The sequence below is a fragment of the Paralichthys olivaceus genome, chromosome 12 (genome assembly GCF_024713975.1).
Source record: "Paralichthys olivaceus isolate ysfri-2021 chromosome 12, ASM2471397v2, whole genome shotgun sequence".
Classification (NCBI taxonomy): domain Eukaryota; kingdom Metazoa; phylum Chordata; class Actinopteri; order Pleuronectiformes; family Paralichthyidae; genus Paralichthys; species Paralichthys olivaceus.
Window position 1 is genome coordinate 5,872,134 of NC_091104.1, and position 19,149 is coordinate 5,891,282.

The 19,149-nt window shown below is 40.3% G+C and overlaps 1 protein-coding gene across 1 annotated transcript; it reads right to left on the reverse strand.

Moving 5' to 3' along the window:
* Nucleotides 1–1,128: 1,128 nt before the first annotated feature.
* cdc25b (cell division cycle 25B) lies at nt 1,129–8,769 on the reverse strand. Its single transcript, XM_020098227.2, has 15 exons — nt 8,229–8,769; nt 8,064–8,146; nt 7,523–7,574; nt 6,293–6,334; nt 6,095–6,128; nt 5,643–5,783; nt 5,274–5,393; nt 5,023–5,166; nt 4,804–4,881; nt 4,407–4,595; nt 4,050–4,154; nt 3,898–3,960; nt 3,696–3,794; nt 3,112–3,357; nt 1,129–2,240 (listed from the first exon to the last, which is right to left on the reverse strand). Exons 1-15 carry the CDS (start codon nt 8,420–8,422, stop codon nt 2,100–2,102), a joined length of 1,731 nt encoding a protein of 576 aa, XP_019953786.2. The 5' UTR covers nt 8,423–8,769; the 3' UTR covers nt 1,129–2,099.
* Nucleotides 8,770–19,149: the final 10,380 nt, after the last annotated feature.

Genomic DNA, 19,149 nt, shown 5'->3' on the forward strand with positions numbered 1-19,149 from the left:
TGTGTGTGTGTGTGTGTGTGTAGGAAAACCTCGTGTCACCACTGCACAGGGCCAGAGGCCTGAGAAGACAGCACGTGTTCTATTCTCAGATTTCAAATGTGGAGAATCAAGTTTGCTTTGACTGAGTCTGAGGCCTGTTATCAGCTTTACTCAACTTTCATAAAACACCAAGTTCTTTGGTTTAAATGTGGATTCATTATGGTCTCATCCCCTGGAAAGTTTCTAATGATTATTCATTTACAAAGTGTAAGAAAAAACACATCTTCAAATCCAAAAGTGACAAAAATCACACTTTTAACATTAAAATTGCTCAAATTTGTTGAACCAACAGAGAAAAGTGACAAATCCTCACATCTGAAAACAGGATCAAGAGAAAGTTCAAAGAGTTTTAGTTAAATATGAATCTTGGAATAGGGCTGGGTATGAAAACTGAATAATTCTGGTATCATTTGAAATGCATTTGTATCACCTGCTAACAAACTGCAGCAAAAGAACTTCTACAAATTACCAGAAGATTCATTTAGTTTACTTATACTTTGATCAGACAGCATCCATGTCAAATTATTCTGTAAATATATGATTCGTTTAAACAAATCAAAGTTTAGCTTCCTTTTCATTAACCTTTCTCAAAAAACATGTTTTAATAATCGATTGTCAAATGGACAACATGTCGACTCCCAAGAGTGAAGTGTCTCAATCTCCCCCTGGTCGTTGGCCACAGTGTAGGTCATGAACACCACCTCCTCCATGTTAGTGGAAGGAACATGAACCAAACTAAAAAGTACAGGTCGCAGAGATTTTTCTCAAAGACGCTCATTTTAAGATAAGTTTGGTTCCACTTGGTTACATGATGAGATTAAAACAGGGTGAAATGTCATGATTGGTTGAGCGCTTGTCGACGTGAAATCACTACTGCACAGACTTGGGCTCCAGATGATGTCATCGGTGCAAGATGGCAGCATTCATTTATTGAGGAGGAAGTGGAAATGCATCATCCATCTTTATATACAATTTATAGTTTTATACCATCCAATAATCTTTCAAGCAACTGTACTCAGTCCTACCTAAGAAAACATCCACAGCACAAAAACCCTTGATGATTAAAAACACAACATACAGGACACCCTCTTTGAATTTACATCGGGTCTTTATTTCAGCAGCTCCCCCACGAGCCTGAACCAAACAGTCAAACCACCCCGTTCATATCAAACTGACGTCACTCGCTCTGCAGAGGGGAAGACATCTCTTAACATTAAGGGATTCAAAGCAAAACACAAAGGTGTTTTTAGATTAAAAACCCCCTCACACTTGCTGACCTGCAGCATTGGAAAAAAAATCTCACTGCAAAGTTAACAGGTAGTTTGTTTGCTTTGGTTTCTTCTGACTGAGAAAAGAAAAAAATTAAAAAAAAAAAGAAATATTGCAACCAATCAGAAAGAAAACAGCTCTGCATGAATCGTACTTTTACAAATTATCATGAAGTTGAAATAAGCATTAGGGGACATCTGGAGAGTCATGCTTTCAACAAATGCCTAAATGGGGGAATCAAGAAAATTCATTAAAAGTTATTTTTTTAAAAAATGCTGTATCAAAAAAAACCAAAAAAAAAGCACCTCACCATTTTAGGTTTTTGATTTAAGTGCTAACAAAAGGTGGAAAATGAAGAATGCAAAAAAACGTCTTAAAAAAAAAAAAAATCCAGTGAAGAGACAGAAAGACAAACTCGAGATTTTGGCAGATTGGTTTGGTCGTTGCACAGTAGCTGGCAGTGATCTGTGCTTCTTACGTCAGCACCACGCAAAAGGTAAAACAGGCAGTAGGTCCAAGTGGTTTTTTATAAAAAGATCACAATGCTTCAGATCATCTTAATCGAGTCTGCACCTCGGCACCTTTGACCCTTCAGGTGCAGGGTTCATCATTTCACGTCTTTCCCCCTTAAAATTTGCATAAATAACAATTTGTTTTAGTTAAATGACACAATAGAGACTTAAAAGTCCAGTTTTGTTGTTGCGATTCCAAAAACATTATCTCCATGTTGGACTTTGCAGTCCGTTCAGGGGGAGGGAGGGGCAGTGTGTTTGAGGCAGATGGGGAGGCGCTCAGGGCTTCTTCAGGCGGCTGTACATGTCTCTCTTGCTGCGCTCCCCGGCCCAAGTGCGACTCTTGAGGCGAAACTTCCTCAGGTCTTCCTTGAAGTCCTCGTGGTGCATGGGCCGGTACGACTGAGGTTCACATTGCAACTGCCGAGGAAGATAATGAGACAGGTTCAGAGAGCTGAACAGCCACCAAGGACGTGGTTCATCCATCAACGTGTGACAGTAACTTTAAAATGCCATGAGAAAATATCCTGTCCACTTACTGGCCTCTCTTTACTAACGTACATTGTTAGAGACATTAGAGAAGATCACAGAAGGCTTTTAAGCAGACAGTGATCTGAAAATATTCTGTCATCCATAATGATTCCAGGGTCTAGAACAAACTTTAAAGTTAAAGTTCTTTGGCTGGTTGTTCCATGTTAACAGAAATAATGAAAATTGTATGTGTGGCTTGTTTGGGATCCTAGAGCTCCACAAAAAAAGGTTGTTAATTATTTATTGAGACAAGTCTAATTTGTCCTGCTGTGAAAATGTTTTTACACTTCTCATAATAAAAAGATCTATTTGCCGCAGGTTGTCGCTCCACTGCATTGCTCACGTTACGTCTATAAAAATGTTACTGTCCATGCAGACAGTCAGACCTTTAGAGTTTCAGCTGCAGCATCAATGTGTTTTATCTCTTGTGAGAACTTATCTTTCACTTCCCTTCAGTCTGTTACTGTCTCTCAGAATCTATCACGGACCTTTGTGCACGTGCGCCTGTTATCACCATATGTTGAATTAATTCTGTGGAAATGCTTAAGTAACAGCTGAATACCAACATGTGTTCTTCAGCAGCAACAGTTCAGCCGTGCTCAGTGAGATAATAAACTATGGTTAATGAACACCAAGCATTCCAGTCCTGCTGCAAGGCTGTGCAGTCTCATGTTTACAGACTGTTGGATATAAACAGGATGTGTCCATGTCATGTCACAGTAGCCAAAAGCTAGAGCGGAATCTCAAAAGCAAAACTCACCTTAAAATGAGGGTAGAACTCCTTGTATCCTCCTTTGAGGATGTAGAGCTCGGGATAGTAGAGATTGGGGTACTCGTTAATGGCGCGGTCTCGCTCCCGGACGAAGCGGCTCATTCGAGGGCCGCGCTCCGACGAGAACTCGCAGTGGAAGACGATGACGACTCGTTTCTCTGCGGAGGACGGGATGATGGGGGCCTTGAGGAGGAAATCCTCCACCTGCGCCTCCTGGTGCAAGTTCAGTGCTCCCTGACAACAGATGAAAACCAACACTTAATCCATTGTAATCATTATAGTCAATGTTGAGTCCTTTCTCAACTTTTAGACCCAGTCAAGAGATATTGCTACAAATGAGACATTCAATGGGTGAGAAGAATTAGTTCATTACTTGACCACCAGGTCTCATCTGCAATAATTTTAATAACGGCTCGATCGTTTCTGTTATTTTAGAAGAAAAATGTTGACCATTCTCTAGTTTCAGCTTCATTCTGCAGATTCAGTGTTCTCTATACATAATAGAAGTATGAACATTTTGTTGGAGCCTCTATTTGACAGTTAACTGCACATGTACGCAGATGTAGACTCACCTGGATGTGTCCTCCCTCGAACTCATAGGGGTAGCGGCAGTCGATGACAATGACTCGCTCAACTAGATGGTTAAACTGGCCGGTCAGAGCTGCCACCATCTGAGGACCAGAGGAAACACATTAAATGTTTTTTTGTTTTTTTAATATGAGAAATCACAGCATTAAAACAGTGAAAAGAGAAAAGCAGCAAAGATCTACTCACCATGTCCGGGGTAATGTACTTGAGGTCTTGATGTTTGCCCTCCACGGTGGGTAATACAAAAGGCTAAAGGAAAAAGGATCAGATTTGGGTTAATTTCACATAATTAAAGTCAGTGTTAAGAAAACAATTGGAGATTCATCAGTCCTCCTAACCTTGGTGAAATCGCCTATCAGCTCATTAGAGCTGTCCTCACTGTCCAGCAGCTTCTCGATGTCGGTCTGACAGAAGGATTTAGATCTCTGGAGCAACGAACAGCTCTGGAAGAGGACGACGGGGAAAAAATTAGGCTATTTGACAAACCATGGAACCATAGTCTGTTGGTCTTAGCAGGAGAAATCATTTCTCAAGAGACGGCCAACGGAGGTTTTTTAAGATGCAAATTGTGCTTTTGTTTTAAATCTACAAATCTTTATTAAACAGAAGATGGTATTCTATCATTTCTACTTGTGAATTTGTAAAATTATGTCCTGCTGCTTTCATGCAGGTGTAAAAGAGCAGTGAGGACTCACCGTTCGTGGGGATTCGGGGTTTTGCTCCAGGTTGGTGACTTGTGTTCCTGCCAGGCTGCGTCGTCGCTTCACCCTAACCGGCGTGATATCGTCTCCGGGGCAGTCGGGGCGCTTCGCACAGGGCCGGGAAACCGGACTGGGCATGGAGGGCGAGCGAAACAGGCTTCGCGGCCGGCAGCGGATCACAGGCTAAAGGAGACAAAAATTTTAATGAAATTTCAGTTTTTACATTAATGCGATATGAAATTGGGCACGACACCAAAGACAATCCTGCCATAACTGTTTTTAATCTATAGAAATAAATCCCACGTTTGATGCTGCTGACGTGACATGGCTTTGCTCCTGTAATTCTCCTTAGATAAATATACAGAGAACTTTTGTCAGTGCGTGGACTTACAGAGTCTTCTCCTGTACTGTCGGAAACCAGTGGGGCAGTGAGCAAACTAGCCATTCCCATCGGCATCCCAGAGTCGTTCTGTAGGCGAAAGAGATTTCAGAAAAATATAAGACAGTATGATATGAATTTTATACATGTTATGAAACCATGTGGTTCTTACAGTAAAACTATACAAATGTTTTTTAATGGCGAACATTCTGTAAAGTAACAGGGTCTCACCTCCATGTTGTCATCCATAACATCCAAAAATCCATCGTCCACTTCGTCCACATCGTCACTCAGAGAGCTGGCAGAGGAGCCTCTCAGGAACACGGGGCTGGAGTCATAAAAGTCAAGCTGCTGGACTGGAGGAGGTGAAGAAAACTGAGCAGAAAACAAAGTAGAAAGGAAAAAAGGTTTAAATATTTCTAGAAGCAGGTTTTAAACCCTGAGCCCAAACATGGATAACAACTTTTCAGGTGTTGGCATACCATGAGCGCTGGTGCTGAGCTGGGGCGGCGAGCAAATGTGTCCTTAGATTGTCCACCGTTGAAGGAGCGCATTCGACACCGCGACACTGGTTTGGTTGGTTTCTTGAATTCAAAGCCCTCCTGGAAACACATTCAAACACAAACAATAAGTCAATATAGCTACACACCAGGTTTCTGCAGGTATCAAAAATTAACTGAAAAAATAACTTTTGTTTTGTTCACCATGGCAACAGATCAGCTTCCTGAGCATCGAATTCTATGTTAAACTTCTGTATCTAACCAGGGTATTGTGAGTGTAACAGTAGGTTTTCTTCCAAAAATACACCTCCTCATTGATGTGTTCCACCAAAGGAAAACAGCACCACTGACCTCCGGCATGTTTTCTTTGTTGTCGAGTAGACAGGACGAGATGGTGGCATTCATTTGGGAGGGTTGTTGGCCGAATACTCCATAGCGGTGAGAATCTGTTTCCTGTCCCTTTAGCGATGGACTGAAACCCAGGAGCTGGAGCTGAGAGGGAAGGAGAAGAGAGACCCGGTAAAAAAAAAAGTTGGTCTGCAGAGGTTTACAGTGGAGGACAATTAGTACTAATAGAATTGAAAACTAAATCTTGTTGACAGACCCTTTCATTTATGCATGGTCTTCCATTCTCTTTACTCGTATGAACTGAATGATCAATTTGTAACAAAAGGCAAATTTGGAGATTAAAGTGATCTGGATGCTTGATAACCAAACAGGCAGTGATCTGAAAGCCTCATACAACACTGAACATCAGCGACAAATGAAACTATAAAAATGGCAAATATCACAAATCTGCTTACTGGCAATGAGTTGATTCTTCGAATTGGTAGCCTCCTGTAATTGATAGAGCAGAGGAAGCATTCAGCACAAATGAAATCAATAAACTGTTGTAGATTTGTGTCGTAAAATTGTCCCTGGAGAGCAATGTCACTCAAATAACAGGAGCAATAACAGCCAAACACCAGTGATTTTAGAATATTGACTGGAAAGCAACTTACTCGTTGACAACTCGGCTCGACTGTTGAATTGCCCTTTCAAATCTGTGATGGAAAGAAAGGGAAACCATTCAGAATTGGTAGGAAATTATTCAAATGTGTCATGATAGAGCTGTGCAATAAGAAAGGTGACCAGTCTTTTTAAGATAAGCCACTTTGGAAAGAGGCTGGAAGGCCTTAATTGCCAGTCCAGACACTGTGTGCCCATTAAGTACAAAGACTCTGTGGCTCTATTGAGAACCCAAGAGGAACGGTTGGATTAGAGGAAGTTGGGCGAGTGCATAGAAGCAAGAGGTGGTCTCTGCGCTGGAGCGATGCCCACCTGTATGCTAAATAAGTTCGAGTGGAGAGCTCAGGAGGGGAAGGGATGCAGAGATCAACTAATCTACCATATGCCTGCTGGAGCCAATGCCGCCAGCCCCTTTCCTGCAAAGGTCCTTTGTTTGTCGAGGGGGAGCGTGTCCCATTCAATGCAGAGCATGAGGGAGAGGGGAGTTGTTCTCTGGGGGTGCCCTCGTTTCAATAGCCCTGATGCAGAAAAAAACTCCTGCCCCCTCTTTACTATTGAAATAACAGTGCATAGGGAGAGTGTGCCAAAACTCAGAGGGGCTGGGCCATCATTAAACCCAAGCGTAGGCCACGTCCCCCCCCCCCAACCAGGAAACCTCCTAGCAACCGAACAGCTGTAAAGAGGGTGAATGAGGTCTTGGGGACCAAATGCTGCTGTAAAGGAACTTGCACAGCGGCAGATGTCTGCAGAAACTCAGTCAACTGAGAATCAAGACAAGGGCCACCCAAGATAAGGCAGCCAGGCTGGGAGAGATAAGGACAAGTGGTATGTCCAGTCCCCTTTTTGATCAGCTACAGAAAATGGGAAACTTGCCATTTTACCTATAGGAATCTATAAAAATGAGTTTCCTCTTAAAGTTGTGTTATTAAACATGTTGAAAGTCTGAACATTTTATTCCCACTGACAAAATTGTAAACTGTAAAATTCCAGACCTCACACTCTTTTCACTTAAACTTTAAAAACAAAGAAAGTTGAGGTAACATGCCTTATCAACTAATCTGCTTAGTAGAAATGAGTGAACCTCTCGTTTTAAAGCCAACGGTAGAAACAATAATCCTACAAATTAGAAATGGTGGGGGTGGAGGTGGGGGGTTGGTAATCAGAGGGGCACAGCTCACAGGCTGATTGATTGCAACAGACGGGATGAGGACAGCGCAACTTACGTGTCCTCCACTTCAACAGCGTCCATGGGGCTCGGGGGATCCATGTCGAGGCCTGAAGAGAAAGACTGGGGTCAGAGATGGATACTGGCTCCCAATAAATACCAGTGGATTAGACCCATGGCTGGTGACATTTGCACATGCTTCCAGTTTAAACAGGGGTTAAGTGTGTGATGAATGTAGCTGAGCATTAAAATAAATGGATCTGCAAGTTTTACTTTATCAATTCAGATAAAAAAGAATGATAATTTAGTCTATAACATGTCAGAAACAAATAAAGAACTTGAACACTATGTCCTTATGCCCAGAGGTAACGTTGCTTGTTTTCACAAACAGGCTGAAACCTAAAGTTAATAGTCACTTAAAACAAAGAACATTTGAAATTGACGTGAGTGCTCGTTCAATTAAAAGAAACTAATCTCTGAAATGAACCATTAGTGATACACTTAAGTGCATGACTGTGAATCAGTGGCACACTGGGCCCTCAGGCATCATTAGTGATGGCATCAATTAGCACAGACAATAGGTTTTCATGGAGGCTCACCGGCATCAGATGAGACGTCAGAGGCAAAGGAGGGAATCTTTTCAAGGAGTGCGTGCTTACTCCTCTTCGGGGTGTCACACAGGCTGGGTGCAGAAAACAATGGCGTGAGCACAGAACCAGAGCTGGGTCAATTCGAATGAACACACAATGAGAACACCACGGTACCTTCCGAGTCCATTCAGATTGTCCATGACCAGAGCCAGGTTGGTGACGGGGGACAGCACCGCCGCGGGTCCGGCGGAGAACAGATCCCTGCAGTGCGGCGTCGAGAGGGAGGAAAGGCCGGGGATCGCGTCGGGCCTAGTTTTCAAAACGGTATTCACGGGGCTGGCTGGGTCGAAGAGATTCACCGACTCCATGGTTGGATGTCCAGCGTGTGTAGATCCGGCAGTCGTGTGTGTGTGTAGGGGGGAGGGAGGGAGGTAATTGAGTGTGGATTTCCAATGAAGCTAGCAAGACGGTGCAAATCTTCAAGCTAACCAGGAAGCTAACCCGCTAGCTAGCGTCAGGAAACATTTGAAAAGGCGTAAGGAGCGTGAGAAACCGGCCGGAAGCGACTCTGCGGCTCTGGAGATAAAGTCTTTAAAGCGGGTCCTGCAGGGTTATCGAATCCGCATCGTGCAGCAGCTGCTCGGCGGCCTCCCTCTCTGACAGCCGCTGGTTTCTAGGAGCAACACTCCGGAGCTGCTGGTATTTATGTTCAAAATGAAGCTGCGGAGCGGCAACCTCCGAGCCAATCAGCGCCCGCGTTGTAACGCCCGCCGGCCAATCAGGGCGCGGGACACTCCTCACCCCCGTGAAGAAGGAGGATGTGACGCAATCCTTCAAAATGTTCATCTTTTGTTCTCATCCCCTCGACTGAGGCTGCAAACTGCAACCAGACTACAACCATGAATCCAAACCCACAAACAAAACACACTCTTCTTTTATTCATTTATTTAAAGAAATGAAATCTATCTACTCACAGCCATGCTGATGGAGCGGTGTGTGTGTGTGTGTGCGCAGTGTTTGAGTCCATTAAACACTTGTGGAGTTTCAGGGGTATCACAGCGTTGCAGCCAAATACAAAACAACAGAAGCAAATGGTGACCACTTCTTCCAACAACAGGAAAACAGTCCTCTGAATAAAAAAAAGGCGACTGCAATATTAATGGAAGTCCTGAAGTACAGTGCAGAAGTTTTATAAGGAAAATGGACTGAAAGTGTGAAAAAGTTATTGTGAAATAAGTAGCTGATCCTGTATTTAAGTGAAAAAAACTTCTCAGTGTCTCACATCTTTGCGACATAATGATAGAGCACATTGTGACCTGACCATGTGCTTGCATACCGGTAATGGCTGCCAAGCTTATACGCCTCCCACACAAAGTGACTCAGAGAAAAGAGATCATTTCCACTGAATATCTCCTTTAAGCGTTTTCTCTTTCTCCTCATCTCACCAGCTCACACACTCTTCTCCTTTACTTTCTGGGATCAGTCTTTTTAAGACGTAAGAGCGATATGAGCTCAGGAGAAAGACAGTCAACAACAACCTTGTGAAGCCTAAAAGTTTTAGGAACCTGTTTAAATCACCAAACGTATTTTTTAATTTAAAATACCAACTAAATAAAAGCACCGAACTATGATCCTATGACGAAGTGATGCTATAAACTGCAGGGAACTACTGCTTAGTTATTTAACCATGAAGTTATTTGGTTCCTGCGGTTTCGACTCCATTTCTCTTTTTGGATCATAAATTCTGGATTTAAATGCTAACAGTACACTGGTGATGAGTCTCACTTCCTCTTTATGAGCTCTGACATACTGAACAGACAGTTTTTGCTGACCAATAGACACAAACCTTTAACCAGTTCAACCAGACAGCTGAGACAGTCCAGTTCACAAAGCCAGGAGGATGTTAACAGTAAAAATGCCTCAGTGTTTTGCCTGAGGTTTATGGGATGTTTGTGTTTGTTTGTGGTTGTACAACTTTTCCCCCCTAAGTCTCTGAAGTCCAGGATTGTCATGCGGTCTCCTGACTGGATTCCCGGTGCTGCATGTACAGTTATGCTGAAATAATAATCTGATAAATCATTAGGGCAGCACCCATTTTACCACAACAACAGTGTTTTCACATTTGTAATCATTTTTATCAAACCGGCTGTTGTGAGCAGGGGGGTGTTCTGATCTCTGACTTGTGGAATCACCAACGTTCACCACTTTTCAGTCTTTGTTTGGTTCAAGTATCTGTGTGATTGGCATCACAAATGTAAATAAGGTTTAACTAACTTCCCTGCAGAGGTATGAGCACGGGCCCCTGACTCCGGGCTCCACACCCCACACCTGAAAAGAAGAGACAAAAGGGGAGAGAGAGAGAGCGAGAGAGAGGGGGAGACACCTACTCACCCCGAATAAAACGTCCTTCGAACTTCCCGACACCTTCCAACCAAACCTGCACTGACTCCCCATGGACAACTGGTTTCCTTTTGTACACAAGCTCACACCAACAAACACAGAGATGACACAAAGATTCAACAATTAAAAATGTCACTAATGTCACATTAGGAGCTTCCATTACGTTTAGTTTGACAAACAGACATAAAACATAATGTCAGATCTGCATCAGCTCAGCTCTCAAATACTTCATCAGGAAAAATTTTATATTTTATTTATCATTGTACGAGAAACTGCATCACATAAAACATGCTATTTCTGTACTGAATGTACCAGATGATATTCCACTGACTCTTAAGACTTGCTTGATGAGTGTAAAATACAGTATGATAGTGCCCATCAGCCCAGCTTCAACTCATATCAAAGTTACATTGCACAAAACACAACGCTCGTTTCAAGTGTCTGCCAGCTGATTAAATACAAATGGATACATAACAAAGGCTATCTGTAACCTATAAAAAACCCTAAATATATAACTGCATGAATGATTAATGTCATAGTGCAAATACTGTACTCAACATTTTAATTTCCCTACGGGGATTAATAAAGTACTTCTGATTCTGATATATCCACGAGCATTAACTTGGTGTAGTCCTTTAAGAATGTGATGCATGTGTTATCAATCTTTTAATCCTCTGTCAGTGCTCCTCTAAAAGTTGATAACTATCGTCTATTAGGACCATTCTTATGTTTCTCAAACTGACCCACTTCAGCAAACAGTGTGTGTGTCTATCCTCAGGCAGTTTGTTGTGCTCCTATGGTCATAAAAGATTTCTCCCTGCAGCTCATTCTCAACAATTTGCTCCTTCTTGTTTGTAAACCCTTCATTCACAGTTGTGGGTTAGAGGGTGTATCTACAAGGGAAGGAGGATTTTTTCACACACACACACAAACATACTTGACAAATCAAAAAAGGCCACAAAGAAAACCCCTGAAACTGCATGTAGTCAATAATGTGACTGTAAAACTAAATAAAAAGATGTCATTTATTGTACGATAAGTCAATGTTATTTCAAGATCGGCACCTCTTGCATATAGATGGAAAGACAATACATTTTCATTTAAAGAACTATTCAGAATCATTACACCAGTAAAAGTAGCAAAAACCCTGTGCTGGACTTTGCAATTATAAGTAAAGTTGTTCAGTCAAAATATCACTTGAGTTATTTTATAGAAGCACAAAGTAAAAGCACAGACAAAACTTCTGCTGCTTCATCCAACAAACAAAGTTCAACCCATAAAAGTAAGAAAATGTACATTAGGTGTCAAACGAAGTAGTAATTACACATCAGCATATTTGTTGAGGCATTAACATGTAAGAAGCATTTAACTCATGATAATCATGATTATATGTGATATTTATAATATTAGTATATCATAATATAAGTACAAAGCTTCATGTCATAAACTGATCATATATTTTTATGCAAAATCTTAAAAGGGAATATAACTCCTAATTGACCTATTTGGCAAAAAAAACTTCCCTGTTATGTATTTGAGAATAAGTTGCAAACTTAATAAGATACAAATATATTCAGGTTAAGGACAAGTACCTCAAAGTTGTACCTGAGTACAGCATTTGAGTAAATGCACTTCCCACTACAATGCCAAATAATTAACACACGACTGACAACCCCGGGGGTGCCGGGGCACTAATGGCCGATGACCAGTCAATTGGACATTTCAGCATTTGCATTTGTCTTATCTGAAAATGTATTGTTGCAGCAGCATTAACATTGACACTGGTTCAAACAGGTCATTAGCACAGCAGCAGCAGCAGCAGCTATGGTACAGAAGCTCCCAGACTGTCACATGGACCAAGGAGACACAAGAAACTGATGTTACAGCCTCATCAACATCACAGACTATTCACAAGGAAACTTCATGCAGCTGCAGAGAGTAACGATAAAGTTGATTTTCTTCGTGGCACATTCAGATGAATAAAACACTCACGCAACCTTGGTCCCAATATATTGTCCCGAGATTCGTACAGTCATAATGTTCTTTCTTCGATTTCCGACCCATGTGCAACTGGAACGTATCAACACAGGTGACGTCATTCTGAGGGTCGAGCTCCAAGGTATAGTGGAGAACGGTATAGGTGATATAGCCGCAGTATAGCATGGCGAAACCGCTAGCCTAGCGCTGTCCTAAATTTGACTTACTCACATCATATATTTCACTTTATGTAAAACTGCAAACTTTTCTTGAGAGCCCTAACATGTATATGTTTTACACAACTTGAGTTTTTGCATGAATTGTAAAATCTAGAAACCTTTTGAATTAGTACAATTTAGTGCTACTCGAACACTTACTGCTTAAGGAGTCTTGCAAATGTGCTATGCTAATATTATGTTAATATTTAGAGTAAGCCTCTAATGAATAAGCTCAGATTACCCTTTTGTCTCTCTGGTAAAATGTTGCTATGGCTACCAGTTGATAAAGAACCATGGGAACACTGCTAGCCTCGCGCAATTTTAAAAACGCTCTAGTTTGTACTAATAAATGTTTTTGTTTTATCTCTGCAACCAATGTAAATCTAATAGACACTAGCTTAGGTTCAGGGAGTTCACTACGAGCTTGGATATTTCTCAGGTTAATAAATCTCTGGAAATGTTTGCGTATGAATTGTTGATTAAAAGGTGAATCTTTTAACATTTGGACAATTTGGGAAATTTAAATTATTCAGACTGTGCTACAGCCGCTGCTTTAACTTCACATAGGACGAACATGACAGTGGTGTCGACCATGTCTTCCAACCATGGCCCAGAAAGCAAATAACGGCCTTTTCCAAAACATCTGACCTCATGCAGCAGTTTCTTTTTAATAGAATTTTTTTGTTGCAGGATTTCTGGTTTCCCTCTTTCAAACCGATCTAATGCAGATATGTTGTCAAAACGAGACAAGAACGTCTACAGGGAGGAACTTCAGCTGCTGTCCGTGTGATGTCAGGCAAACAACCTGCTCCTGAACACCACCAGAACCGAAGAAGCTATCTTCGACTTCAGGAAGAACCAGCCCCACCCAGCCCACCACCTGTTCGATCTGGCCCCCTCGGGCAGCAGATACAGGTCAATCAGAGCCCGCACCTCCAGGCTGACCAACAGCTTCTTCCCCTGGGCCATAAGAACAATGAACACACAATTAACACAAACTGTGAACTCTCAAAAAAACCTGTGCAATAACTGTATTTTCCATGTGCTATGATTTACCTACTGTACAACTTCCCCCTCCCCCCATGAGCCATTCCCACAACATCAGTCACACTTTCAGGCTTCTTTGGTCAACTATCTTTTGAAACACTTTCTGGAGCTGCACCTTCATTTTGTTGTATGTTGTACAATGACAATAAAGTTTCTATTCTACTCTAAAACATTGAGTTTCTGTTGTTTGTCATGTTTGCTAAACTAAAAGAGGATTTGTGGCCACTTCATAAGCAATGACACCATTTACTTTCAACAGGTCTTTGGATTTTTCCAGTTTTATTCCAGCTTTGTGAAGGATACTTTTATTTTGACAGTACGAAATGTATATGTGGATATATGTAACGAGTGAAATACATCATTAAAGGTACAGTGTTTAGAATTTAGTGACATCCAGTGGTGAAATTGCATGTGGCCGCTGAATAGCCCTCACCTCACCCCCCCTTCCAAACATGAAAGAGAACCTGCAGAAGCCTTCAGTTGTCATAAAACTCAAAAGGTGTTTCGTGTTTTCCTGTCTGAGCTACTGTGAAAAACATGGCGGCCTCCGTAGAAAGGACCCTCTCGATGTAAACATAAAGAATTTAAATACAAAGGACCCCTTCTAAAGTATAGAAAACAACAGTTGATACAATTTTGATGAAACACACTAGTGAAAACATCACTATGGTTATTTTATATTCAATTTGTCCCAATAGATTATTTTTTCCTAAATCTTACACAGAACATTTAAGTCATGTTCTTTGTGGACATTTAGGGACAATGTTAACAAAATTCAGGTTAAAGACTACTTTTTGAATTTGAAAACACACTCATCATCACCCCAAACCAAAATTTAAGATGAAAGCACATTTGTTTTTATCCCCAAACATCTCAACAGGCCTTTAGCCCACAGAGGAATGACGGGTATGTTTGCATGGAGACGGTCAGTCAGCCCTGCTCACACCCTCCACCTCCCTAGTCTTCATCCATACCATTGTTCCCTCTTATTGTCTCTACTAGTGTCAATGCAGACCCTCTCTGGGTGTAGGTCATCCCTCCACTGGTCGACAACCAACCCCCTCACACACCTCCAGGCTCAGATCGAGGAAGAAGGGGTGAACATCTGCTCCCAGAGGAGGTCAGGCCGCCGGCAGATGGACGGCAACACAGAGGTAGAGAGCTCCAGCCTCCAGCCAGGAATTCTGGAGGGAAAGGGAGACAAAGGATGAGGAGGGGACGAAGACGGGAGGCTGCAGAGGGTTAAAGAGGGGGTTAAAGACAGGAAGGAGGAGGAGGATTACAGAGTGAACAAGAGTCAGGGATCTGGGTGTATTTAATTATGATACGTTGGGGAAAAGAGAGGGATTGTGAGGTTGATGGAGGTAGAAAGAGGAAGAGACAGATCAATATTCACACTGTGTTTGTTTCTGTTAATTAATCTGAGGAAAAAAGCATCATTTCAGGCTTTTAACCAAAGGTTTAAACCTCATTTTTTGTGTCGTATATTTGTTAATGTAAAAACGTATTCTTTTAAATGAATTGAGTTGAAATTTTGAAATAGATTAAATCTATTAATACTTAACTGTTATTTAAATCGTGTACACTTCTCTTTTTTCATTTCTAAACCACTTACAGTTTTTTTTTTTAAATAACAGGTGATAGACACGTTAAGTTTATTAATATTATCCTTTCTAAAAATATGAATAGAAAGTTTTACAAGCAAAATGCTATGAGTGGACTAAATACTGGTAAAATGCGCTTGACAACAACTCAACTTTTAAATAAATATGCAGTACAAAAAAAAAAAGATGCCATGTTGGGTTAGTTAATTTCATCGCTGAGGTAGAAGGGGAATTAGCAGAAATACATTCAAAAGTGAGATTAGGAAAAATACACATGACATTACACCATTAAATGTAAGATGGTTACAAATATATATCTCTTTACTTATTTTGCGTTGTTAAAATTGAAACGAATCCTTAAACACTCAAGTCATCATAATACACACAACATAACTGTTACTGTGCTTTGCATCCTGCAGGTTGTTCAGTTGATTCATTGTGACAATGAAACTGATTCCAAGACGTCAACATAAAGATCATATAATGAGCAAAATATTCGTCGCACAGACTCACAAAACAAAAACTCCAGTCTCTGACACAGCATTAAGTTTGTGAGCAGCAGTATGTGTAAAATCTCACTGTGCGATAAATGGATGTGAATCAGGGACTTTGCTCGTGATGCGTCTGTTGATTCCTGCTTCAAAACAAGAGCCTCAGTTTGAGAATTTGTATTTCAGCTTTTGAAAGCCTTTAATGAGCTGATGTTAATCTAAACAGCCTGTGCTCTGCATAGAACTCTACCTCATATAAAGTGTACAAAAATAACACAGTCTTTACATCATCATATCAAGTACATTATGAGAGTTTATGTCTACTTGGTTTCATTCTGTCATAAAACAACCAACGATTTGCCAAAAATAAACAATAAGAACATGTTAAAACACAACAAAGGGTTCAACCCCTCAAATTCAGTCAAGGAGCAAAATCACACACTCACAAATATCAATCCCCTAAATGTGTCTGATTTTATTCATCAAGATCCATAAATCATTCTCTGGGAAATGTGAAAAGATAGCAAGTTTTGTGGAAATCTTGTAGTTTTCTTGTAACCTTGTTCACAAACCAACCAACCAACCGACAGACAAAGGGGTTAAAACATAACCTCCTTGGTGGAGGTAAAGAACAATAAACACAACAAACAACATATAAAACAAATCCATTATTTAAGAGAAAGTAAAAATTAGTTATCATATATATATATGAGATCTAATTTTTACATATATATAATAATAATGTATATATATATAACACACATTTATCTATCTATAGTGGTCCTGACTGTGTCTTTCCACTTGTATGCTTGTTTCTCCTATGTAAATGATTTTGTTTTTCAATCTTGGTAATTAACTGATAAAGGATAAAGAAGAGTGACATCCTGTCTATATCACAGCTCTTTGTCTGGCTGCTAATGTGAGTGACAGACACGTGTGTGTGTGTGTGTGTGTGTGTGTGTGTGTGTGTGTGTGTTTGTGAGCGTGCATGTGTATAAATATTGTATAGAAAGCAGTTGGCAGCAGTTGGGCCTTTCCATCTGTCAGCAGCAGCACTGGGGCCTCACTTCCAAAGGATCAGACAGAGACTTATTAATCATGGATGAGGTCAGGAATTAAGAGTTAATAAGTTCAATAAGTATCAAAGGTATCGTTATTAAATGTTCATAAACTCAGCAATTAAAACACTCCACTGTCCCCACTGATTGATTTCTTATTAATGGTGGATTGATTGGTTTTAATGTCATTCTTCCCTGCGGAGGTTTAACTTCTTGTTCAGGGGACATTTGGGTATATCATTTTATACTTCTGTTAGTGTCCCACAGAGAAGCATTTGAGGTCAGAGAACATGTCCCCAGATTAGTACAATCACTCACACACGTTTTCTGAGACGGAAGCCAACTCAACATCCTGTAAGGGACCAAAGCATTTACCTAAAAAAATAAAAATACCATCATTTCCTCTAACAATTGAAATATTAGGTGTCAGTAAACTCTTGTTGAGGGTTAAGAACAGAGGTTTTGTCACAGCTTTTTAAGCCCGATGAGACAAATTGTGATTTGTGAATATAGGCTATATGAATAAAGTTTGATTGGTTGAGTAAACAGCAGTTAGACTTTAATGTCCGATGTAGTTTTATAAGTTCTGGCATGTGCGTTTTCACAGTCAAATAAATTAACTTAAACATATCCTTCTGAGGTTCTAATGAAACAAAGCAATGAAAAAACTTTTTTTACAGTAATTTTAACACATATGAGGCTTATTTCATGGAGAACGCTTGTACACTCATCAATGCTGTTTAATTAAAGTAAATATTCAGAAAGATTATTATTATACAAATGTCTAGAAGTTGTAGTAACATGATTTGTAATCTGAACATTTACATTACTAAAACATCAGCTGCCTCTTAGCCACTTATACTGTGCTGCCATCTGTTGGTTATTTGTGGGTCTGCAAGAAATGCTGGAAAAAATAAGCTTCTAAAGAAGGAAAGAGGGTGAACATGATACAAAACCTTGGACTGATAATTAGAAAGTGTGAAAACCTCTCACATTACAGACTCTTTTGAAAAAGTCTCATTCAAACGTGAACATGCTGTGTTCCTTCTTATAGTTTAACAAGTTTTTCATGGTCCAAACATCAAACAATCTCAAGCCATGTCTCCAGGATGTATGTCCTATGTCCTGAGAGACATAACCTACATGTCCAACAAAATCAGACAGGACAGACTTTGTCTTAATGAAGTTAAAAACAAAACAAATTTCTGTCTTTTTGAATTATACACAAATCTTATCTTTGTAACAGAAATAATCTAAGCTTCTGGGAACCACTAACTTGGAGCTTTGTTGATTTTTTTTAAAGACTATCTTAAAACCACATGATTAGTTGTTTTTTCTTTAACTGCTTGTATATAGACAATGCATATATGCAAGCACGGGTAGATGATAGTTCAGTCAGCCTTTGCATGCTGTTGGGAAAATGTTCCTCATGTCCATCTTCCATTTCTCATAGTTTTTGGTGCTTTTTGTTTCCCCCCATCGTATTTATGGTGACATTTGTTCAAGTTATAAATAACTTGTTCAGTTAAATGTTTTATCATGTTTTTTCCCAGTTTGTGATGATTAATATTTCATTATTTCATTAAGGTACAGGCGTCTGGTTTAGTTGATTTATTTGCTCAATAAAGTATAAAAGAATTAGTACAAAAATAAATGAACTGGCCCAATATATTCAAATTGGAGAATTCTTTGTGTGTGTATTTTGCTATAACTGTAGATTTTGTGGACACTCTAAATTGTTGTCAGGGTGTCCTTTAATGAAGACAAGGTTCTTAGATGAAAAAGGGCAAAAACCCAAAACTCAAAAAGGCTAAACAGGCTAGCAAAACACTATAACTTACTAGAGAGGGATGATGGAGGAGAAATGACGACAGGGTGGTGAGACGAATACACCGTGGATAGTGTTTCATGAAGTGATGCTTTGGAATAAGGCTTCTCTCAGGAAACAAAGATCTGAACAGCTTGTGGTTATGGAAACCTGAGCACCAGGAGAAAACTCCACGTAGTTATGGGGCCAAGTGGTGCCACCTTGATGCAGTAAAAGTTATAATCAGAGTTTGTTCTTCTAACTCTTGATGCTGCAGCACACAAGTCTAAACTAAATGAATGTCAAATCAGTGTGGAGAGCACTGAGCACTGTCAGAGTTACTGTTGTAGTCTGAAAAGCAGCCACGTGCAGTAATGTTGAAATTTGTGGATGTGATACATCGAGATGCATCGTTGTGAATCAAATCGAATCTTAAGGCCAGGAAAGCGGCACACCAATAAATTATAAATTAAATAAAACTGTTAGAAAATTG